Source organism: Poeciliopsis prolifica, unplaced genomic scaffold (assembly GCF_027474105.1).
Source record: "Poeciliopsis prolifica strain line A6 unplaced genomic scaffold, Auburn_PproV2 SCAFFOLD002, whole genome shotgun sequence".
NCBI classification, from domain to species: Eukaryota; Metazoa; Chordata; class Actinopteri; order Cyprinodontiformes; family Poeciliidae; genus Poeciliopsis; species Poeciliopsis prolifica.
This window is the reverse complement of record NW_026562377.1, coordinates 12,143,699-12,167,985: the sequence shown is the minus strand read 5'-3', so window position 1 is coordinate 12,167,985 and position 24,287 is coordinate 12,143,699. Positions and strand designations below refer to the sequence as shown.

General features: G+C 39.0%; 4 protein-coding genes across 5 annotated transcripts in view; 3 read left to right on the top strand and 1 right to left on the bottom strand.

The window, feature by feature from the left end:
* Window positions 1–1,104: 1,104 nt before the first annotated feature.
* fam43a (family with sequence similarity 43 member A) lies at window positions 1,105–3,305 on the bottom strand. The gene is made up of 2 exons (XM_055019891.1): window positions 3,232–3,305; window positions 1,105–3,115 (listed from the first exon to the last, which is right to left on the bottom strand). Coding segments are annotated over exons 1-2 (1,062 nt in total). The 5' UTR covers window positions 3,233–3,305; the 3' UTR covers window positions 1,105–2,054.
* Window positions 3,306–4,562: 1,257 nt separating this feature from the next.
* On the top strand, window positions 4,563–9,301 carry lsg1 (large 60S subunit nuclear export GTPase 1). The gene is made up of 14 exons (XM_055060944.1): window positions 4,563–4,790; window positions 4,959–5,085; window positions 5,260–5,380; window positions 5,461–5,547; window positions 5,704–5,790; window positions 6,398–6,458; window positions 6,621–6,797; window positions 6,915–7,265; window positions 7,382–7,483; window positions 7,561–7,708; window positions 7,784–7,903; window positions 7,995–8,074; window positions 8,366–8,539; window positions 8,636–9,301. Exons 1-14 carry the CDS (start codon window positions 4,692–4,694, stop codon window positions 8,813–8,815), a joined length of 1,914 nt encoding a protein of 637 aa, XP_054916919.1. The 5' UTR covers window positions 4,563–4,691; the 3' UTR covers window positions 8,816–9,301.
* A 409-nt stretch (window positions 9,302–9,710) lies between these two features.
* tmem44 (transmembrane protein 44) lies at window positions 9,711–17,038 on the top strand. Its single transcript, XM_055060936.1, has 10 exons — window positions 9,711–9,895; window positions 9,976–10,102; window positions 10,183–10,273; window positions 10,539–10,720; window positions 11,170–11,256; window positions 11,337–11,507; window positions 11,653–11,805; window positions 12,188–12,277; window positions 12,407–12,550; window positions 16,807–17,038. Exons 1-10 carry the CDS (start codon window positions 9,711–9,713, stop codon window positions 16,990–16,992), a joined length of 1,416 nt encoding a protein of 471 aa, XP_054916911.1. The 3' UTR covers window positions 16,993–17,038.
* A 2,119-nt stretch (window positions 17,039–19,157) lies between these two features.
* Window positions 19,158–24,287, top strand: part of atp13a3 (ATPase 13A3) — a 30,181-nt gene continuing 25,051 nt past the window's right edge. For both annotated transcript variants that reach the window (XM_055046071.1, XM_055046064.1), the window contains exon 1: window positions 19,158–19,414. The gene's annotated coding sequence lies outside the window, so the exon portion shown is untranslated. The remainder of the gene's footprint in view (window positions 19,415–24,287) is intronic.

The following is a 24,287-nucleotide window of genomic DNA, read 5'->3' as shown; positions in this document are numbered from 1 at the left end:
GTGGTAAGATTTGAAAACTCTTGCCAGTTTGCATATGCCAGAAGGAATTAAAAGAAATATTCCCCAAAAGAATGTGGGTGGTATTTTCAGTGAAAGGAGGTTCCACAAAGTATTGACTCAGGGAGACTGAATACAAATGAAACAGATGTGTCACAATTGTATTTATCACAATTCTGTGAATCACTTAGTTATGAAATAGTTTGTGTTGATCTATCTCATAAAACCCATAATAAAATGAATGGAAGTGGCTTATTCTACTGTGACAAATGATGAAAAGGCACAAGAGGTGTGAATACAGAAATGTTGCCACTTAATTTGGTCAGAAGAGCTGTCATGTCATTCACAGAGTTGCAACACTGATGTGAACAGAGCGTCAGCAGATAAAGATTCAGTTTGAAGAACTCCGGAACAGCTGTTTCCATTTGGTGTTCACTGTTAAAAGGGAAGTGGCGGCTCGTCCACATTTAGAGCCGCAGCAGAAGTCTCAGAGTCATGCCCTCCTCTGACCAAAGGTCTGATGAGGTGGCGTGAGATGCAACTCTGTGGTTACATCACACATCAACGTAGTGTTGTCACATCCCATAAAGGGAACTGAGCTCATATTTTATGGTCGGCATTTTCAGTGGTGATTTCTCATGTAGTCTTAGCAACAGACAACACATCGACAACCACAGACTTACGAATGAAAGGTGAATTATTCAATGCAATCCGCCTTTTAGACGTGGGTTTAATCTGCTAAAGACAACCTGGGATTTCACACCTGGTTTGATATTAGCAGATCCTTGTGATGCTCTGGCAATCTGAGCTCATGCTGATGTCCTTGTGTGTGGCCTGCTTGCTCTGAGGCTGGTTGAATGACCGGATGGTTATTAAGCCAGAAGCTTAGCTAAATGTTATCCAGTCTCCTCCCTGGATGGCAATTGCCTAGAAATGATAAAAATGCACTGAAGCCTTTTAACTGAACTGCACATTTGCAATCCTGACAAATACCAGGGAGAAATGGCATTTTGCTCTTTATATAATTATTCCTCAGGGGAAACCTGATCTCTTGCAGGTCCTCATTCTTTTTTATACAAATATGACAAAAAGAACGGATCCAGAAGGTTTATGTTTTCTTTTTTATTGAGAATTCCATGAGGTTCACATATCAAACCACATTTCATATATTTTTTTTAAAAAATACATTTTTTTTAATAGCTAAAACATAATTTACAACTTAGTACATAAATGTTTCTTTCCTCTTTTGCACAGCAAAGATATGACATTTATGCCAGAGACAACATACCGGCACACATTATGTACATGTACAACAGTGCAAAAATAAAGCAGGATGTCACAGAAGAGCCCTGACAGGAAAACGAGGGGGGACTTATTCAGACTCACAGTAGCACTGAAAATGGAAAAAATGGAATGCAGAATTTTTGGATCACAATGTTTCAAGTGAGAAATAAATCTTAAGTGAACCAAAGCCCCCTGCAACAAGAAATCCTCTTAAACAAGACGATGATTTAGTGCAGACATCCTCAGACACACTCGGGTCATCTCTCAGGTGTGCATGCATTTTTCCACTGTTTCTGTGTTTATAACATCTTAAAGTGTCACTCAGTAGTTTGATTTGGAGTTTGTGTGTGGCAGTAGTTCCAAAACCTACAGTGAGCTTCTCTCCTTTGGTTGTAGAGGCACATATCAGACAAAAGCTCCCCAACAAAGAGCACAAATGTTTAGAGATGCACCAATCCACCTTTGATTGGAATCATAAATTATATGCAGGCAAACACCAGCTTAAAACCATAAACTACCACTCCCTATGAAGGCATCAAGCAACATCATACTTTAATTAACATGAGTGAGAGAGTAACATAAAAATGCAAATGATTCTTTAATTTCCATTATTATCTGTTAGAACCTGCAGCACTTTTTTCTCAAAAAAAAAATTGAACTGGTCAAAACTGGAATCTGGTAGAGGCCTGATTGGTGCATCTCTACAAATGTTGCTCAAGGAGAAAATGTGGCTCAGAAATACAAAGCCACAGGGAGGCACAGACATTAGTCATTCAGGCTACTTCCAGCACCTTGACCTCCGCCAGCCCATTGCTGAGCCCGGTCAGCTCCTGGTTGCTTTCTATAGAGGACTCGCTCCCTGTGCTCTCCCCAGAGAGAAGTCTGGTGACCCTGAGGTCAGCCTTTAGAGTCTGCACGTCGTTCCCTATGCTCATCTCCCCCAAGTCATTAATGATCTGAGTTAACTCGTGTTTTTCGTTGACACAGTCCGAGTCTAAAATGTCTTCACACTCGAAGTGCATCGCTTTCTCTTCCTCTTCCTCTCCCACCAGATCCTCGGTAATGGAGCCCAGCTTGGGCGCACTCCGGCTGCGCTCCACCGGGGGCTTGTAGTAACACTGTCCGTTGAGCAGCTTCCTGAGCGGGACCAGCGGGATGGTCTGGTCCCCGATGAGCTGCTGCTGCTGGTGTCGGGCGTCATCCCTTCGCTTCAGTCTCTTGAACTCCGCTAGAGCCGTGGCAGAGGTCTGGTACAGCAGCAGCGCCATGGCCTTGGCTTTCTCCGGCTTGGACACCAGCACGGCGTGGCAGCGCAGCATCACCGCTTTGTGCTTCATCTCGTGCCTGTAAATCCACGCGAAGATTTTGGGGAGCCGCGGGTCCGCCACGCAGTAGGTGATGCGGTGCAGCAGGTACAAGTGTCCCGGCCTCTTGGCCTTATCGTCCACATGCACCATCCGGATCCCCTGCGAGCTGACGGTCAGACGCATCTTGGTGCCGTTCTTGCCCATCTCGCTCTTGCCCCAGATCTTGCTCACCGCCATGTCCGTGCAGCCGTCCCCCTTCGACTGGATGGTGGTGGCGTTGCCCAGATACAGCACCGTGTACGTGGGGTCCTCGCTGGTGATCTTCACCTTTTTCCGCTTGGACTTGAACATACTGCCCACCCGGTTGAGAGCGCTCTCGGGGCAGGACTTGGCGAAGGAGGTGAGCGCGGAGTAGTTGAGGCTCACCGCATAGCCCTTCTGCTTGGACTGCTTGTCTTCCTCGATCAGATCGAACTTGTTCTTCTTCCACGGCAGCATTTTACCGCTGTTCCCGTTCAACAGCAACACTGAGGGAGAAAGAAAAAAAAACTTGAAGTTACTGCTAAGATCCTAGAAGCGATTGGGGAGCCTGTCAGGGCATGTATGAGCAACTTTGGGAGTGCTGAGCGCAAAGACAACGTACTTTATCTGACCATCACCCGAAGAGCTCCTGTCCATTATCTGCGTAAAGATGCAAATGCGCACAGCAGAGGATGTATGCTGAGCAGAGAGCAGGTTCTCCTGTTATATACAGGGACAGACCATTACAGCATGAGGATGGGGGGGGGACTGGACCATTTTAATGATGCGCATTCCCAGAGCGTCTGTATAATGTGTATGAAAACTGAGAATTTAAAAAGTCTCGACAAGAATATGTAGGCCATAGTTCAACAAATATTTATATTGAGGTAGGAAGAAAACAAGATTTCTTCCTTTTCTTCTTAAAACACTTAGGATTAATTTAGTGTTGATAATTGTGAAAACAGAAAACACAGCTTCTATAAAAACAATTAAAATTCCATTAAATTATTTTAAGTAGTTTTGATGATCTTCTCATTTACTGTGTTCAGAAATGTGAATACAGTAAAGAACCCAAATCTGGTTCGGTAAAATATTAATAATTCTATTTTCATACTGATTGTGCAGTATTCAGAGATTTAACAAAAGGCATAGTGATAAAACTTAATGTAGTTTTATGAAGAAAATGTTTACGTTAGAGGTTGAAGATAAGCATTGACTTCCCTCATTTTATACTACAAAGTAAATGTTCTGTCAATACATAATATACAGCATATCTGCAGAGCCAGACTCTTGTTTTCCTAAATAAAAATAGACTTTGAAGACTTAAATATATATTTATGGGACGTGCCTGAGGGACTAAGTAGGAAACAAATATGAACAATAAATTAAAGAAAGCCAATTACCATTTTTAAGTACAAGCTTATCAGGTACATTCTGAAAACAATTCTCGACAAAGAGGCCTACTGTGCTGGTTTATGCTTCCATCTAGTGGTTCTACCTGGAACTACGAGATGGTTCAAGGTTCATACACCAGATCAGTGTTTGCTGATCTTGTGTATGAGTGTTTTTACGGAAAATAATTTACGACACTTTTTAAGATAAAGTAATTATTCAAAGGCTAATATGCCAAAAATGATTGTATATCTATATGATCAACATTAGATCCTTTTTATATTGCTTTTCCCCCGCTTTTTTTGCCTGATGTACAGTTGGAACTATAATCATTTTGGTTCCCGTTTCTTCAGAGCACATTTAAGAGCTGGACACGTCATCGGAAAGAACCACTTTATTAAGTATTCCAATGTAAAAATTATTTATTAAATCGTATTAAAATATTTTAAAATGTGTATAATTTCTAATAAAATTATTTGTTTAAACAAAATTTACTGGGATATATTTTCCGTTGCTTGGAAATAAATACCGGAAGTGTAACTCAGTTGGTTTGTTCCACTTCCACAGCTCAGGACAACAAGGCAGTCCACATGTGTCGCAGCAATTACTGACGGAGACAGCTTATTTCCCCCCGACTTAGGTTTTGTATTTCTACGGTGTTTTGCGGTGTGGACGTTTCCAGACATTGTTATGGGGAAGAAGAAAGCGGGAGGAGGAGCTGCACTCGGCCGAGCTCTGATGAAGGAGAGACTCCAAGCGAGCAGGGGAAACAAGAGGGGCGACTCATGGGTAAGACATGAGCGCAGTTAGCAGCATATACTGGTGGAAATAGATGTAAGGCAGTTTGCCATGGCTTAAAGAAAAAGTATACGACAGTAAATTAGTGAGATTAACTGGGGTTGGACAGTATGTAAGCTGTGTCAGGTTTGGAATTAAAGTTTTGTCCCACATTTCCAGCTACACACCAGTGAACTGAATGATGGCTACGACTGGGGTCGTTTGAACCTGCAGTCAGTGACAGAGCAGAGCTCTATGGATGACTTCCTCGCCACAGCTGAACTGGCAGGAACAGAGTTTGTTGCAGGTATAACACGACTCAGTTCACACACACAGTTCCTGTCAGAGAACTGTATGTCTGACTCTTACTTATGCCTTCAGTGCAACGAATAACATTCTATTGAGAAACAAGAATTTGCTGCAAACAAGATGGAAAAAGATAAGCTTCTCTCTTTTAATTTCTCTGTTTCTGCTTTCTCAGAAAAACTCAACATTAAGTTTGTTCCAGCTGAGGCCAGAGCAGGCCTGCTGACAGCTGAGGAGAAAAGCAGGTTAAAGATTCTGCATGAAGAAAACAAACATTTCCTCAGGATTCCTCGGCGGTAAGCTGAACATACCTGGTCCAATCTGAATATTTGACCACATTTTGCTTTCAACAGTGTTTTGCTCTGTGTGTCTCCAGCCCTCACTGGGATGAAAGCACCACCCCAGATTTACTCCAGCAGGCAGAGAAAGACAGCTTCTTGCAGTGGAGACGAGAACTTGCTCAGTATGCAGTAATTTGTCTCTAAGGGAATTGTCTTGACACTAAACTCTTTCAGTAAAGCAATATGTTAAACAACTGAAAATTACAGAACTCAAAGGTTTTGTTATGCTTATGTCAGACTTCCCTGGTTGTAATCTAACCCTGTGATATTTTCCAAAGACTGGAGGAAGAACAGAAGTTAATTCTTACCCCGTTTGAGAGGAACCTTGAATTCTGGCGACAGCTGTGGAGAGTCATTGAGAGAAGGTAAAATTAAGTTCATATGTGTTCAACAAGTAGCATTTGGTCCCTGGGTGAAATTAATCCTATGTGAATTGGGCTTATGCTGATCTAACCCAGTTCACTGCAGCTATAGCTGTATGTTGTCCTGCAGGAAGGGAAATTTCTGATCCAGGATTGGCCCCTGTTGAAGTCGAAGTTTCATTCAACTTCCCATTACACTGTTCTGCTTAACTGTTGCTGCTGGACAAAACAGCTTCACAGACATGTAGAGAATGGTGTCTTCTGGGTAGAGTGCATAGGAAGCTTTGTGCTTCACAGTGTTTTGCATGTAACCAAAATAGCAAACTTTGGTCTTATCTGACCTTCTGACACATGTTGGCCCTGTTGGATTCACTGGATTCTAGATAGAGATATCATATGTACACCAGACCTTTTAGATTTTTATGTAATGTCACAGTTTCTTTTTAACTTTTCAATCAAGCAGTAATTTGTGGCAATCTGTTCGCACTAAAATCCCCCAAAAATACATTATAGTTTGTGGTTGTAGCTGATTCATATTAAGAGGTATGGATACTTTTAAAAGCATTTTTGCCCTTTATGAAGTTGCGTTCATGGTTATGTTTTTCTTCAGTGACATCGTCGTTCAGATTGTTGATGCCAGGAATCCTCTGCTGTTCAGATGTCCTGACCTGGTGAGGCCCCACTTAATCCCAAGAGATTCAGTTAGAAAGGAAATTAAAACAACAAAAAAATAATAATAATTTGTTGAGTGTAAAAATTGCGTGTAAGATCAACTCTGACATCAATATTAGATATGATGTTTGGGATTAAATACTCATCTTCTTCCCCAACAGGAAGTATATGTGAAAGAAGTGTCACAAAATAAGGTGAACATGCTTCTGGTGAACAAGGCAGACCTTTTAACCCGGGAGCAGAGGAAAGTCTGGGCCAAGTATTTTGAGAAGGAAGGTGTTAGGGCTGTTTTTTGGTCTGCTCTGGCTGAGAGTAACAGGCTGGATGCAGAAGAAAAGGTGAAGAACAATAATTGAATACATTTAGTATGTTGAAACACAAATATATCAGATAAACTGGTGGATTCATATTCCTGCTTCCTGTAAACGCTGCAGCCTTGTGTGTCTTTCTCTCAGGGAATGGAAGTTGATGATCCAGAAAGTGTAGAAAGTGACCCAGAAGCAGATGGATCGTCACACAGTTTGGACTTATGCAAAAGAGCGTCGAAGGAAGAGGAAAAAGCGCTGGAAGGAGACACTAGTGGTGTTGAAGAAGAGCAGCAAGACAATGTAAACGTCGATGAAGAGGACTGGCAGACCTGCTCGGAGGAGGAGGAAGAGGACGAAGCTGAAGGAGAGAATGCCAGTTTTTCGGGTGAATCCTTCCATAACTCCAGCCGACTGCTGCACAAAGATGAGCTGTTAGGGATGTTTAAAGCGTCACATAATGGACCCAGGTGTAAAGAAGATCAACTGACTATAGGACTGGTTAGTGAAACGCTGAATTTCTATCTAGACATATTCTTCATTTTATCTCATTAAGGAACTCTGCAGCTTATACTATAACGAGTTTTTGAAATAGATTAATATTTTTGATTCAACAGGTCGGGTATCCTAATGTGGGAAAGAGCTCCACCATCAACACTATTTTACGAAACAAGAAGGTGTCTGTTTCAGCAACACCAGGACACACTAAGCACTTTCAGGTATAAATCCAATCATGGCATTACATTTAGTTCATGTGCTGTAAAGAGCTTAAAGTGGGTCTACTTGTACCTCTCAGACTCTGTATGTGGAGCCAGGTCTGTGTCTCTGTGACTGTCCCGGTCTGGTGATGCCCTCGTTTGTTTCTACCAAAGCGGAGATGATCTGCTCTGGTATTTTACCCATCGACCAGATGAGGGATCATGTACCTGCAGCCTCCCTCATATCCTTTCCAGAACGTTATAGAAAATGTTCTAGCATTGCCATATGTGTCTTTAGTCCTTAATGGATTTGTCACATATGTCAGACAATCCCTCGACATGTCTTAGAAGGAACGTACGGCATCAACATCATCAGACCGCGGGAAGATGAAGACCCTGACAGGCCCCCCACTTCAGAGGAGCTGCTATCGGCGTATGGATGTGAGACCACAACACATTCTTTCTGTTCTTTTCCCTGTTCTGACCTTTTTTAAAGGAATTTTACAAAGTTGTATCTTTCTCGGCGCTACAGATATGAGAGGTTTTATGACGTCGCATGGCCAGCCAGATCAGCCCAGATCAGCTCGGTACATCCTCAAGGATTATGTCAATGTAAGTTTTACTAACTGGTGGATTTTAGGGACTTTTATTAAAAGCAGTAAAAGTAAACGAATACATTCACACATTTACCCGTGCAAGTTGCAATATTGAGAAGTTTTTCTGCTACTTGTGAAATTAAAGAAATGTGGTTTAATTTTCTAAACTTGTCAATGTAAGTTACTAAAACTTACATTGACATTGTGAAAGAGTTTAGGCAGCAATTCTCTGTGTAAAAGTATTTTCTTAACTTTTAGACTCTAAAGTTGATCAAACCTCCCCTTACTGACTTTGTTTACTCCTCAGGGTAAGCTCCTGTTCTGCCATCCTCCGCCGCACATTAATCCTGAAGACTTTCAGTCTCAACACAGCAAATTCCAGAAGAGGGAGTTGGACAGCTTGGACGTCTCTGCCGTAACAAACAGACCACAGAAAATCAAAAGGATTGAAAATGTTGTTGACAAAAACTTCTTCCATCAGGTAAAATGAGTGTAACAACTATTTGTACTCTTCATTGGTTCTCTGAAAAACAACATGAGATAAAGCTCTTTGCTTTTGGTGAACTTTTCCTTTTAGGATAATGTCCGAGCACTCACCAAAGGAGTTAAGTCCATCATGGGCTACAAACCAGGCAGCGGACCAGTCGGCCCAGGGAGCTCAGAGTCGGAGGGAACGGAGGGCAAGCCCTGGAAAAAACATGGAAACAGAAACAAGAAGGAGAAACTGCGACGGGTCACAAAGCATCTGGATGGTTGATGATGATTGTCTAAACTCTTTTAAACCCACATGATTTCAGATTGAATGAAATGTCTTGAAGAGCAGCTCGTATGTCATCCTAAAGGACAGACAGACAGACAGACAGACAGATAGATGGATGCATCTGTTGCTGTGGAGAGGGTTTTGATCTAAGCAGTTAAGTGCTCTGAACTGAAGATTGTAAAAGCTGAATTTACAATCTGAATAATGATGACTAAAGGAGCTGAAGCACCAATTATTCAGAAAAAAATGATTTGCGAACCATATACGTCTTTGTGAACCAGTTGAATTGCTCTGGATAGGAGCCGTTTTTACTTAGAGTGGTAGTTATTATTCCCAGATTGAACCCCACAAATTGGTATTCAATAACTTAACGTTTTTCTATGAAGAGAAGCTCTCATTAAAATATTGTGAAAAGATGTTTGTCCTTTCTGAAAGACTTAAATCTAAACGTTGATTTGAAATAAATAAGTTGCATCAACCTTGGCCAGAACTCTTCATTTGATTTCTTTCTTCTTATTTTAATGTATATTGCTTGTTGAATTAGAAAGCTAGACACATTTGGAAGACTTTAATTAAGCTGGGTATGTGAAATAACATACAACTGTGTTTGTAAAACAAACTTAATTTACAACTTTCTTTGCAAAACCAAGCAGCAATGTGTCCAAAATGCTGATAAAGTGCAATATCATTTGCATACGTCAATATAAGTCGGGATAAATTCATCTACCGTCAATTGCTTTATGGTAATTGGCTGAAAACCTGAACGTGCAGCTGCGTCCCAGGTGACCAAGCCCCTCCTCAGACTAGTGCTGGTCCTTCCTGTTCGCTGTGTGGAGCGTCTCAATTGCGTGGATTAGTTAGTTCGTGGAATGAGCAGAAGTTTGCCGGTAAAATGGACGGAGGTATCTCGACCGCTGAGGATGAGCTCAGAGGAAGCTCTGATCATTTCCTCACCAGCCTCGGTGCCTTCTGGCTTCACTCGGTCGCCAGCTGCGGGTCCCCAGACGCGGCCCATCTGTGCGTCCCCGCTGGTCTCACGTTGCTTTCTGCTGTCCTGTTGATGCTTTCCTCCCTCTTGTAAGTACAGCGAGATCCCTGCCTGTCCCATCCGGAGATTTAAAGAAGCAGAAATGGCAATAAAAATGTTACTGTTTCAGGATCGTGTGTCGGAAGTTTAAATCAAGAGGAGAATATTCAAAAGAAACCATGATAGTTTTCTACAGTTTTCTGGGGAACCTGTGCAGCAGTGTGGGAGCAGTTCTGGCCAGGCAGTTTCACCTGCAGGTAACATAGTTTTATTTAAAAATGTATTTTAAAATCTATAATTTTAAAATATATTTGATGTAAATTATATCTGTCTGTAGATTTCTATGGCTGCTTTTGCTGCTTTAATGGATGGTGTGCACTGTATCTTGTGTTGCCTTCCGGTGTTCCTGTGTTGGAACTCCAAAGCTCGTAAGTTAAAACAAAGCTCCATCTTTTCCAAACAATATGACCTGCTCACAGTATGCAAAAAAAAAAAAAAAAAAAAAGATAAAGAAAAGTGCAGCATAGTGGCTCAGATGTGTAAAATGTTCGCCTCCCGCAGGTCAAACCATGTAGGCAAACCTAAAAGGGAACTTATCAGTTCACCTCCTGATAAACGCACAAATGAATAAATGGAGAATTTGTTTCCAGTTTCTCTTTACTGAAAGAACAATTGTCTTGTGTTCTTCTGCAGAGCGGAGGCTGAGGGTGGTGAAGAGGCGCAGGAGGCAGCATTTTCTGGCTGTGGGTGTGTTGATGGTGGTTGCAGGAGGGTTCCTGAAGTCCAGAGTTGATGAACCTATAACAATTAGGTCCATCAGCGGAAGGAAGCTGCTGCACAGCTCAGTTCAAATCTCCAGCTGGAGCCTGATGATGGTGAGGTTGGTGTACAGGTTGAATACAAAAGCATGACTAATTCTACGTAATTTCATTTGTTGAACATGTTGGAAAACCACTCATTGTTTTTCTTCTATTATGGGCTTTTATTTATGTTGGTCTGCTCCATAAAATTCTAACTAAACACATAAAAGTTTGTGGTTGAGAAATGTCAATGAAAAACTCCAGTAACAAACTGACAGATTGGAGAGAAGTGTAATCCTTTCTTTATTTTTTCCAAGAAAACTTCTTAGGGAAACACAGTCTTGGTGCACAAATGGTGTTTTTATTGAATTATGTTTGGTAAAGCAATGGGGGAACAAATTATGTATTTATTTTTTGCAAGTCAAAATCTAAATTAATAAATTCAAAACACTGTTTTATCCTTGGAGTTGAGGAGCCTTTTACGTGAAGCTCAAATGCTCATAATTCTTTTCATAATTCCAAAGGACAGCAAAGAAATCCTCGGTTACATCCTGGGCCTGTTGGCCTCTGTCATTGCCTGGACCTCCAGGTTCCCTGCACTCTGCAGAGCAGTAAGAGACAGCATCAGAACGTCACAGAACCATCGTCCTAAAGCTCAGCTGCTTTTATAAACTGTTTTTGTTTCTGTCAGAGGAGAGGACAGAACCTGACCCAGACGTTTATTGTCTCTGGATTGTTGTGCTCTGTATCTGGTGCCCTCTACACTGCAGCCATCCTCTTACATGACGTCCGGTTCGGATTTCTTATCAGAGTTATGCCTTGGCTGCTGTCATCGAGTGGCTGTGTCATCCTGGACCTGCTTGTATCCTTTTGCGCAAGCACCTAGATTCAGTTTGTAATTTGTAATTCTGTAATTTTCCATTTACAGAAATTACAATTATAATTGCTCCTTGTGTTAGAATTTGCATGTTTGTTTTAAATGTTGACTTTTAACTCAGATATGACAGATTTCAGTGATCCACTGGTGCAAGATAGGAACTACGCAGAAGACAATGAAACTATCATCAGATATGGAGGGCCTTTTAGGCATGAACACTGAACATACTGCTGTCATGAAGGAGCAGAAAAAGCAGCAAAAACCTCAATCAGCACAAACAAAAGTAAGTTAATTATTTTACATTAATTAGTCTTTTTTCTTGCTGTCAGAGTTTCTAATTGATTTTGGTGTAAAGGTTATTTACGTGAGAATAAATGAACCTCATGATGAATGCAGTCTTAAAGAGTTACCATATTTAACTGAAAAATATACATATTTTGTCTAAAAAGTAGGTTTACTTTTAACGATTTAGATCTTTGTAATGACTCATGAGATTAAGGACTAAACTGTCATCTTCAGTATTTTGTTGTCACTCATTTACTAATTTCTTGACCAACATGGCAGTGCTTTTTCTTTCAGATGTTTTGTTGTTAGAATAATGAATGTTTTGTCATGTGTCACTAATTAGTTTTTTTTTTTTACACATTTTGTGTTAAATATTAAAGTTTTCAGGCTTTTCCTCAAAGACAAAGAATGTACAGAAGATGATTGAGATGGGCCAATATATGGACGTCAGTGGTCAACAGACATCGAAAGTATGTAAATAATGTATTGATCAAAACCACAGCAACACAGATTTAGTTAATCTGATTTAGTGTTGATTTAGCTTAAAAACTAAATCAACACTCCTTCTTTACTGCGGGATTTTTATTTTATTTTCTCAGCTACTGTCCCTTAAAGAAGTGGCACTGTCTAAAGATGGATTAGACGTCGGATCTCCTCACAGGATGGTGCGAGTTGTGACATTTGATGGTCTTTGTTCCTCTGAAACATCCTGTAGCTCTTCATCAGACAGCACTGATCTGGAGGTGGGTGGAAATTTGGATCAAAGATAACTTGCCTGAACTAACCAATCAAACCAGCCAATTATGACATGGTTCAGGTCAGATATTTTCCTCTTATTTGCTCTCATTGTGCATTGTTGATTCAGTAACGTGCCCTGCCAAAATTAAACAGGCACCTTTAACTTTTCCATATTTCATGTTGCAACCACAAACTGTATTTTGTCTGAGTTTCCCCCAAATTCCATGAATGATCCTGTATTGAACTTCAGCAATCTCACCCACAAAAGTTTGACTGAACCCACAGCATAATGCTTTCACCACCATGTGTCCGCCATTCGGTAGTGTGTGTCGGGTGATATTTCGTTTTATTTCCAAACATAATATAATCTTTTGCATGAAATGTAGACCAAAAGCTTCAATTTTGGTCTCATCTGGCCAGAGCATCTTCTTCCAGGTGTTCCCCGCTAGCCTTGTAGCAAACAGGACTTCTACTGCAATGACTTTCTTCTTGACACTATTCCTCGACTATCTTTCAATTTTATGGAAAAATATAAATATAGCTTTTGAAAGCTGTGGACCTCTTTTCTGTCTGCTTCACAGTTTAACACTATCTTAAGTTTGTCTGTCACATTAAATAAAAAAATAAAAAAAAACATTGAACTTTTCTTTTATGTGGTAAATGTGAAATGTTTAAGGGACATAAATATCTGCAAGTCAGCATCTAAAAAAATAAAACAACCATTAACACATTTGGCAATATAATGCACTTTTTACAATTTGCCAGTAGGTGGCGACAGCTTGTGGATATTGTAAACGTCTGCTGAATTTGGATGAAAGTAATAGTTGTCAGAGTGCTCATGATCCTTTGTCACCTCATTGAAACTTTAGTATTGACTCAGTTCTGAGTAAAACTGTACAGTGAGTAATAGTTCAAACTTTAATTTTATTTATTTTTTGACTAATGACTCATGTTACCGTCAGTGCTGCTAGATTTCTTCTGCGTCATCTTTACAGTATTTTTGGTCACTTATTTTATGAGAAAGAGATTAGTTTAAGGATTTCATGAGACTATGAGATGGTGTGTATCAGTCATGCTTTGTTTCTTTGACATGTGACTTTAGGGGAAGTAAGTCAGATGGTGATTAAAGTTTCTTGTAAGCAGACATTGGTCAGCATGTTTAAACATGGAACTCCATGGATGTGGTGAAAAGAGCAGTGCAGGGTTTGGATTTTAACTGTGCTCTGCAGAGTACCATAATGCCAAAGGGTCAACTATTGGCAACATGGAAGAAACCAGAATTGTGTCAGATAGCTGACTTTTATAGAATTTACCATGTCTCTCTTTAAATTGCATAGAGTCTGCAAAGGAAGTGAAATTTAAAGTTGTTCATATCAGCTAGATCCCCACAAACAGTGACTCCTTTTTTTTTTTTTTGTTCTGCTGCAGGAATATGTAGGAGGCAGTTTATTCGGAAACAAAGGCAAACTGGGCAAGCACAAACAATTGAGGGTTGATGCTTTTTTCCAAACAGGAAAAACCCAAATAACTTGAATGTTTTTGACTTATGTCTTACTTTCAGAAATGGAGGGAGACTTAACAGTGTCCATTATATATTTTTAAGTGGCCTTAATGCATTTCTATATGCACATAGATTATTTTTCCAATGAAGAATACTAGTGGCTACTGCTGTAGAATCCAAGTAAATATACTTGTTTTTAAGACAAGACACGTAGAAGAGAATACACAATTGCGTCTTGAAAAGAATCTTGACTGATCAGTGCTTAAAATATGTGTGTGTGGGTGTGTGTATTTATATATAATCTCTTAGCTTTCTGAATTAAAAGTACTGGAAGTGCAGTCAGAGAGTACGGCCCTGTTCTTTAAAACTTCCAGCTCCTGTTTAAACTTAACAGAGGCGGTTTACTTGGTGACATAATGTAGAAGAGGTTTCCATTCAGTTTGACTTAGTGTCTAATGTTTAATCCTCATGCAAATAAAGTAGAGAGGGAGCTTGTTTAATTTCAATACAATGCTTTAACATTAAGACCTATTCAAAAAAGAAAAGTGGCGACAACATTTTTTATCGCTTTATAAACTGGTCTTTCGCTGCTGCCAGCAGCTCGGTATTTCTATTGTCTTGAATGTTTCGTACACATTTCTGCTGAGTGCTGCGTCTTGGCGGGAGTGAGGCTGGGGGCTTCAATGATGGGTGGAATTGTTTGAGATCTACCATGTGGTCCAATTGTTCTGCTGTAATGAATCTTTGATTAAAGACCACCACTGGGCTGGGTCTGTCTGCTTAGGAAGTGGTGCAGAATGGTTGGCTTGTCTATAGGGGGCCAGTTCTACCCCCTGCTATTTTGGGAGATGTTTATGGTCTCTTGTCTGATGCCTACTGGCTGGGAATTTAGCGGTGGGAACAATACTTGACCTCTCATGTTGTAGGTGTTCACCTGATACTTTTTTTTTTATGAAATATGATAAAGACCCTATTTAAAGCTTGACAGAAGCAGTTGAGGTTTCATCTCATTTTCAGAGATTAACTGAAATATATTTAACCTGGAATTATGTGACCACTTTTACACAATGAGATTACATGTTATTTCCCAAATCTTCAAACATAAAAGGAGCAGGATATTGTAAAAATAGTCGTCCAACAAGCGTTCTCATTAAACCATCGAGCCTAGTTGGATACAAGTCTTTAACTGCTTCTTTTTTGTGGAAAGCAAAGACAGACCTGATATTTTTTAGAGTTTAGAAAACAACCAAGCCATGTTAGATATCAGGCAGCTGGTTAATCCTAAATGAAAGTTTATGAAGAAATTTCTGATAGCGTGTTGGACAAAAAACATCTCCCTTTGGGTAAATGTAAAGTGCTTTCTCAAGACCTTTGTAACCTTATTTCTGCAAAACATACTGACAGCAGTAGCTACAGATGTACTTCTGTATTCTAATGTTTTAGTGAGCTCGCTAAGAGCCATCGAGCAGCTTTGTTCCAGTCTTACCTCAGCGATTGTAAAGCATTGGATTCCAAGAGTAATGAGTCATGCCTTATTCTTTGGCAACCAAATGAATAAGTCTGGCTGTTGACTGTACTCAGGAGACCATCACTTGTTGGACCGTATTGTGTTGAGTGCAAATTTAGGTGAATAGGGGATTATGGTGGTCTGTTTTGCAGAAGGTTGACTCAGCCTGAGTTCAGGTGAAAAAAATGTTTAATGCTTCTACATCCTAAAACATTTTTCATCCTCCCAGCTTTGTGGGAAAAGTTTTGGCTTGGTTGATTCAATTCTAGAATGACTGCATGCCTGTGCACAAAGCAATGTCTGCTTTGACTTCAATGAGCAATTTTTCCCTGACCCAAACCTCATAAACTTCTTTAGGGTGAATTGGAGCAGAGACTGCATTCTAAGCCTCCTCGTTGCATGGCGGTACCTGACCTCATATGTGCAAATCTGAAAATAAGGGTTAAAAATTGTCATAAACACATTCCTAAACCTTTTAGAAAACCTATTCAGAAAAAGGTTGACCCTATTCATATTAAACTCTGTTTGAAAAATGGAATGTTCCTTAATTTTATATTCCTATGAAAGCAAACCAGTGAATACTTTTGGCAATGTAGGGTGATGACTTTATTGTTTATTTTCCTTAATATACATAATACTTTTATTGTCTCTTAGAAATAACCATTATGACCAACAACATGGATATGTGATGTCTTTTTGAGAATTATATTTTTTTAAATGTATTTATTTCTGATATGGCTAACGAAAACATCTACTAAAATACTAAAAAAAATTCAGGCTATGGTTTTTATAAGGTTATAATTCATTTTCAAAAAGGGAAATATTGGAATAAAAATGGATATCTTAAAAGCTCTGCATGTAGACACAACTCAGGGTTGCCTATTTGGGTTGAGTCATATTATTCCTGAATGAAATTCAAACATATTACTCTGAAAATAGGTAGATATTAGACTGGAAAAAGCAGTAAAAAATGCACAGACTTTCAGTGAGCTTGAATAAGTATTTCACAAGACCAGTATAAAAGATTACAAGAATGCCTGAAAGTCTGAAAAAAGCCCTGACAAAGGGAAACGACATGGTTCAAAATTATTCTGTTACTTATTATGCATAAGAAGATATTCTACACTCTGTAATGGCGTGTCACGATTGCCAAAAGGTTCAACCAAAGAACTGCAGTTACTTATTACGCTGCATTTTAACTTGGAGGAACATTACATAATGCAATCCTTCTCCTGTAATTCTTTGTTTTCCAGTGGGACTTTGAAGCTGCAATTGCACAGTGGAGTAAACCAGCAGCAGAACCACAGGAGGGGGACAAGTTCCCGCTCCAAGACTGGCCAACAAACCCCAAACCCTTCAGTGTCTGCATTTGCTCGATGGCTGGACTCCCACAGAAGAGTCAGTGTTCTGCAAATAAGAGCAGCTCTGCAGTGAGCTGAACTTCAGTGCAAGCACATCTGACATTACTGTTTTAGAATTATTAAAAACAAAAGCAACCGTTGACAGTTCTATGATTCGGTACAAATTGGAAAGCAACTTCACATGACCTGTTCTGACATGTGACACAAATAAGTTCTATCACTTCATAAACCTTACTGTGTTTGTTCTTGAGCCCATTCACAAACACGCAGGTTCATTTTAATACATGAAAATATTCTGGAAAGGAGAACTTCAGCATTTTGATTGAAGTATCAAAATTAGAAGTGTTACAAATGGAGGGATGTATTTCAACGTTCTATTTCCCTTATTTTTAATTGTGGTTTAGCGACACATTTGTCGTGGTAAATACAGTCACCCTTGAGCTCCTGAGAACTTTAATCTTCTTTGAAAGATTACAGAGAACACCGCCCCAATAAACAATATACCCCCCCACCACCACCACCACAGTGTAAGGTTATTGGGTCACATCCTGTATTTTGCTACACATCCAGGTTATCAGGGCTGGGCTGGAGAAAAGAGCAGATAAGGACAAGACTGGAAGGCCAGAGCTTGTTCGTCCTCTCCATTATTCATCAGCCCTTTCTGTCTGTCTGCTGGCACAGGGGCTTTCTAAAAGAGGAGAGAACAACATACTTTGTCATTTATAACTGAGGGGACTTTATTAAGAGCTGATAACTACACAATACAGAGAACAGAGAAAAGGTCGAAACCACACAGATCCCCTCCCTGTTGCATTTCCGACAGCAACTTATCTGTATTAGACGTAACAGTAATTCCTGATATCAGCAGTAGATACTATTGTAACCTAAAACCTCGTTCTTCTCAGAAACATGACCCAGAAGGTGAACTGGGTGAAAAATCCATATTGAGGATTCTTGGATGTCCATAAATAATTGAAACACTGCTTTAAGAGGTACTTAAGATTTTAATAGTTTTTTTTTCTGGATGATTCTAACTAGATCAAAACATAGATTGGACCTCAAAGGAGTAAGATCCCACATCAAAATCAGCAGACTTTGCTCACTCCCCGTGCCTCATCTCAGAGACGGGGCTAAAGCAAACCAAAAAAAGGTGGAATTCTGTTTGGGAAAAAATGGAGAAGGATCTGGATTAACACATTCAAAAGAGCAGTGGGGAGCAGGCCTCTCTGTTTTTCTTGGCCTGTGCGTCACTGTTCATCTGACTGAGGAGGACGTGGAAGATGCAGAGGTCTTTTGAGCCTGCCGGACATTTTGTTCACCTTGCATGTTGGCTGGGAGAGGAGGAGGGTGTTGGGAAGATGTTCATAATTTGCACCACTCCTGCAAAAAAAAATCCACCCGGAGCAAATCAGAAACAAAGCACTCATGAATCAATACTTAGCTGTTGTTGAATAACTCAGAATACAGAGTTATATAATGGTGAGTTGCTTTCAGACTTTGGTCAAAAACGCTGTAGATGAAAATGTGATGCAAAGTTAAATAGTGACTCTGGAAGATTTTAATTTAAAATGTCTCTGGCCTTGATCTCTCATGTAAGAATTTGTACTATATGGTCAGCAATACCAAAAAACATGTACCAGTAAAAATCTGAAAAAGTGGGTGCATTTGTATTTAGCTCCCTTTAGTCTCATGTGTGTTGAAAGAATTCAGTGCATTCAATCAACTTCAGAAATCATCTTCTAATTAAAGAATGCCCACTTGTGTGTATTTTAGTCTGAAAAGTCATGTGAAAGGCTTAGAGGTTTGTCAGAAAATGATGGACATTTTCTGACAAAGCTAGTAAACTTAGCCCAAGGGTAGTACTAGAAAAAACCCAAATACACGCCACACTTTTCAGATCTTTATTTGTAAAACGTTTGAAAACCACAAATCGTTCATACACTTTGCAGTTCTTCATTGATTTGAGCTGATCTACACATAAAACGAGAAGCGTTACAAAAATAAAAAGACGACAATCTGAATTTTATTGCTATTTCTTGCGCATACTTGCATTAGATTCGCAAATAACGCTTCGTTAGTTTATTTCAACAGCTGTTGAAATGTCACGCCTAATTTCCGACGGTCCTTTTTATCCAGTATTGTAACGCATGTCACAGTGAGTGAATGATTCCCCCCTTTTTTTGACTGCACTAATATTTACTTTCGGCCGCTGATTGCGTGGTTACGCGTGATGTCAGGATATGTCACTTCCTGCAGACACGCAGCCAGTTCAGTCCAGTTCGCCGCTGCTGTAGTAAAGAGCTTGGGTCTGTGTGAGAGCTGTCAACACACGGCGCGGCTATCTTCCTCCACTCCGGCTGGCTCTCTGCTGCTGCTGTGGAAACACTCTTCTATTCAACTCGGACCGCGTCACGTTTCAGCAACGGTTTCCTCCAGATAACAGAGACTCTCCTCTCACTATGACACGAAGGTGATCTTCAGAGTTTCCAGGTGGTTCTGGGTGAGTGTGTTCTGAAATGTGTTCGCGGGTTTCCTTCTGCATTACCACCATGTGTTATTTTCTCCCGAGCGCAGCTAAGGCTAAAGCGGTAATGTTAGCTCAGCGATGAGTGTTCAGGTGTCCGTCTCACCCCCTTGGTTTGGCCGATGAACGGCATGTGTTGTTGAAACGGCGTCTCGTTTATGAGAGAATGAGACTGAGAAGTGGGAGAAGCATGGAAGACACATGGACCAAGTAGAGGGCTAACATCTTAGCTCGGCTAGCATTAGCCAGCTAGCACGGTGTCTTCCAGACCAGCGAGTCTCAAAGTTGGTCTCAGGATCACAATGTTGGCCATAAAACGCCAAGTTGGGCTCTTGAAATCTCCACAAATTTAATTTGACTGATGAAACGCTAACGTGCGAGTTTATTTTTTTGTTCTAAATGTAATGAGGTATTTTAGTAAACAACTTAAAAGAAGTTTAAAGCTTCTGAATGTTAATAATAACATGTAAATTGGTTAAAAGGAAGACAATTACAGCCACTTTGAAACTCGGGATTTTCTTCTTCTTTTTAAAATTGTTCTACAAATTTGTGACACAAAGTAAGATATTAGGCTAGTTTACTGCCGCTTTTCTTCTAGAGATAAATACACAGCAGCTTTTAAGAGTTTTAAATATTAAAACGCTTTTTGAAGGATGCAGGATATCAGTGAGTGGGATCAATATGAATCAGTTCAATTTTAATACTTGGAAAGGAAAAATATAACAGCAGTAATAGGTGGCTTTTGACATGGACACCAGCTTGTTCTTGTGTCAGAAATATACTTGCTGACACATTTAATTTATTTATTTTTTGCTGAGTTTGATTTTGACCACATTAAAAAAGCGATTGCTAGGTTGTTTTAAAAAGTTATTCTCTTGTCAACCCTCTATCAGCAGTAAGGCTTTTTTTCTTCATTTTTAATTTTTTTTTCATTGAAGAAATATGGAGTTCAAAAATAATTAATCCTGTGATTAAAATGTGGATGGCAGCTTTAATTGAATATTTGTTGTAAGATATTGAAGCGTTGTAGAGCTTAAGGTCCTTTATATTTTTAGATTTGTTAGAAATATTAGCAAACATTTTTTTAAAAATTGTTGAAAGAAAATGGCTTTTAAATGACATCGGAATCATGTATGAATGTTGCATTTTAAAGTCAGATTTTTGGATTCCTCAATGATGTTTTTTATATTAAAACATAAAACATATTGTATATTGAGTTTTTATTTTCAGTTAAAACCAGAGGTACAGTTATCGCATAATGCTTAAGTGGTGAAGATAAATGTTAATCTGTGAATTTTTTTTTTTTTTTAACAGTTTATGTTAAAAAACCAAATCTCACATAGGAATCCCTCTGAAAGGCACAAAATGAAGATGTCAGTTTTCCTTGGAGCTACAAAGCATGTGTGATTAGAAGATCCTGCTCCACAGGAATTTAAGATAAAATGTTTTTGAATGGAGAAAAAAAATCTAGCTGACATCAGCCTACCATAAGAGCTGCCAGGTTGTGAAATAACAAGTCCACCGATTGAAGCCAAGATAGCAGCAACTTATCATATTTGTTATTATGGCAGATTTAACTGGTGTCCATAAATGAACAAAACCAGTATTGCAGTTCAATTGGATCTCTGGCTTAACAGTACTGGTTTAGCTGAAGTTTCAGTCTTAGAGTCCTGAATCTCTACCGTTCTTACTTTCTGGGTCAGATGTTTAAAGGTTTTGGAACCACTGTTCAAATTCACATGCACCTTCCTGGTGTCATGCTACATATTTCTTAAAGAGATTAAATGGAGGCTATTTCTCTCTTCTTGGTTTCTTAAAACCAATTTGTTTCTTAAAACCATTCAGCACTTTGATTCAGATTTCACAGGTGTCATTCATCTGTTTGGATTTGTTATTGAACTGGTGATTGTTTCTAGGCTTGTAATTTCACAGTAGTTGTTCTGTTATAGAGGTCACCATTTGTTTCATCTTTCCATTGCTGTGACGCCGATTCCGCCTCTATATTTGCTCTTAATGTATCAACCAAATCTCCATCGAAGAAATATAATTATCTCACAAATCAGGCAGTTGAGCAAAAATGCTGAGCTGTAAACTCTGAAAAGAAGTAGATTAATTATCAGTTTTAAAGGCTCACCATACTTGACCTTCATCGATGACACCTTAAGTACAAAGAAACATCCAGAATAGTAGTTTAAACTATTAATATATTCAGGGTAGAAAAGGATTTTAAAAAATGCAATTAAACAATTAAGAAGAAGCACAGCATAGACATGTTGCTTCAGGCATATGTTTTCCTGATATGCCTGTTTCAAATAAATCAACAGAAAGGTGACAGTCCAAGTCATATTTGTACATTTGCCAACTTATGCTGCTGTGTTAGTTATTGGTTTGAGGCAGTTTATTTTCAAGTTCCTTGTTCATGTAACCATGTTATTATTTTGACATTTTAGATTTGGTTGAAGTCCACTTCGGCTGCTCGATTATGAAAAACATTGTGAACACCATTATTTTGGTTAGTAATCACAATTATTTGAGACGCTTAATAATTGGTGAAGTGATTATTGAAAATAAGAAACATCTAAACTTCTAATAAAAAGGACCAAGTTATTCTGACAGATTTGCTATTGTTTTTGTGCAGCTGATATATTCTGTACATTGACTGATCCTCACTCTGCTACAAATATCTTAAAGATTCTTGCAAACATTCCCTCTCACATTTCTTTCTGTTGCTTCTGTGGAGGTGCTATAACCTATTGACTCTTCTAGTCTGATAAAAGGCTGGTTTAATATTTATACGTAAATACTGAGAGTGTCACAATATATTGAATCCGAAATGGAAAACTGCACTTAATCCTGTTGCAACAAGGTGTTTTTTTTTCCTTTTATTTCTGTCATTTGTTGTCAAAATGTCTTCCAATTCCAGGGTTAAGAGATCTTTATAAAATGAAAGCTTATTGGTCTTTGAAAGGGAAATGTGGATCATTATGCCATTATCAATATATTACTTGAAAATGGTCTCAAAATGACAGTCCTCTATTGCCATAATAAAATATTAAGGGACAATTGTGAAAAGGATTCTTTCACTGACAGTTTATGGACCATCACAGTTACAAAGGACTGCTTGGATGTAATATCAAAAATATTACAAATGTATTGTTACATCAACATCACTGTAGAGATATGCATATTTCAGGGTACTGCCTGAATTGAAATAAGCATTAACTGATTGTTTGCTGCTGTGATGCACTCAGCCTCTATATTTGTAATATATGTTTTCTTTATTGCAGCATAAACAGATTTAGAAGATTAAGTGGTAGTAAGGTGATTTTAGTAATTAAAGTTATTTCAGTTCCAGAAATAGGTATGGGTCATAAACAGCTTGAAATTGATATAATAGTGTTTTTTTTCTCAGTAGCTGGAGTCTTATGTTTGCAATGAACCCATAACAGATTAGCATTTGCTTGTTTATCACAAATCAGTGTTATTGCAACATTTAACAACATTATTGCTTATTGCTTGTTTTCTAATATCCTGCAGCTCAACTGTAATACATTTGGCTACTTATTTGATTATTTGACATGTCACAAAAGGCAAGCAACACTGAAAAATAACTATACAATTTTAATTAACTGTTTATTGAAGACTGCTACAAACATGTTTATTTATATGCAAGTAAAATAAATAAAAAAAGGGGACAAGATTTTGTTTAAAAATTTGGATTTCCCTCATTTTTTCTTTGCTGTCTCTGATTACATAAATATAACTTATTTCTAGTTGTGCCTGCACAGCAGTAGGTAAGATGTCTCCCTAAGGATATTTAAACCTCTCATATTTCACATAGTTATCCTGTGGTCTTTCTGAGAACTTTCTGCTACAGTATAGTTTTTATTTGAAATAGAGACAGAGTCAGATTGAAAGGCTGAAATTGCCTTGTTTTATTGTTTTTTGCTTTTTTACACTTGATCTAGTTTCTTGTGAGAGCTGTCATTTTTTCACAAGAGGAATTTGGAAACAGTTTTCTCAGTTTTACAAATGTTGCATCAATATGCCTCTGGCCTTTTGGCCAACGCTTTAAGACTTTTCTCAGTTGAGCTCAAACACATCGGCCTGTGATGGAAGATCTGCCAGGTGGATTCTGAGTAGAGCTGAGAAATATCCTGACATGACAGAAGCCCTCTTGACAAGCCAGTGTTTTTTGATGTGGGAGCCCCAGAGCAGGGTGATAGAACAACACATCTTTCTGGAGCTGGTATCACAGTTTGCCTCCAAAGGATAACCCAGAGGGCCTCATCAGTGAAAGTGAAAACACAGTCAATAAAAACTCAAACAACTGCAAAAAGTAACGGCTCTGTATAAAGTAGAGATAATTCCAGGGTTGTAAAAGAGTTTTATGGCTTTGTGTAGCCTGACGTTTGGAAGTTGCAGACTTTTTACTCTGAAAGTTTGCTACCAGATTGAGATTCAAAGTTGATACCATTCTCACTTACCAATTGTTTTTATAAAGCTAATTTTTGCTTGTTGGTGGTAAATGTCCCTTTTGTATTTTTTTGGTATGTTGTACATCTTTTGGATCTGCTTCTTATTGGTTTCTCTACTAAAGGAGCGATGTTTATATCGCTGTAGGGATGGGCCAGCCACTGGTATCAAGTAATACAAAGCTATTTAAAAGTTGGTCTCCCTAAAAAGTACCAAAGAAATCCCTTATACTGCTCCATAGGGTTAAAAGGTAGTGCAGTGTTGCCCAACCCTGCATACTGCTTGTCAGCTGGCTGAAAGAAGACAAGTTTGACTGTATAAACTACATCAGCAACTGCAGCCTGTGGTTCCAGAGCTGCAAGCGGCTCTTTGG

Excerpts from the sequence above, each read along its gene's own strand:
- lsg1 (XM_055060944.1), top strand. The coding sequence starts at position 4,692 with ATGGGGAAGAAGAAAGCGGGAGGAGGAGCTGCACTCGGCCGAGCTCTG. Across the intron at positions 5,548-5,703 it reads TGGAGACGAGAACTTGCTCA|ACTGGAGGAAGAACAGAAGT; the intron begins GTATGCAGTAAT and ends TATTTTCCAAAG. Across the intron at positions 7,904-7,994 it reads GCTGCTATCGGCGTATGGAT|ATATGAGAGGTTTTATGACG; the intron begins GTGAGACCACAA and ends TCGGCGCTACAG.
- tmem44 (XM_055060936.1), top strand. The coding sequence starts at position 9,711 with ATGGACGGAGGTATCTCGACCGCTGAGGATGAGCTCAGAGGAAGCTCT. Across the intron at positions 9,896-9,975 it reads TTGATGCTTTCCTCCCTCTT|GATCGTGTGTCGGAAGTTTA; the intron begins GTAAGTACAGCG and ends TTACTGTTTCAG. Across the intron at positions 11,508-11,652 it reads GTGTCATCCTGGACCTGCTT|ATTTCAGTGATCCACTGGTG; the intron begins GTATCCTTTTGC and ends CAGATATGACAG.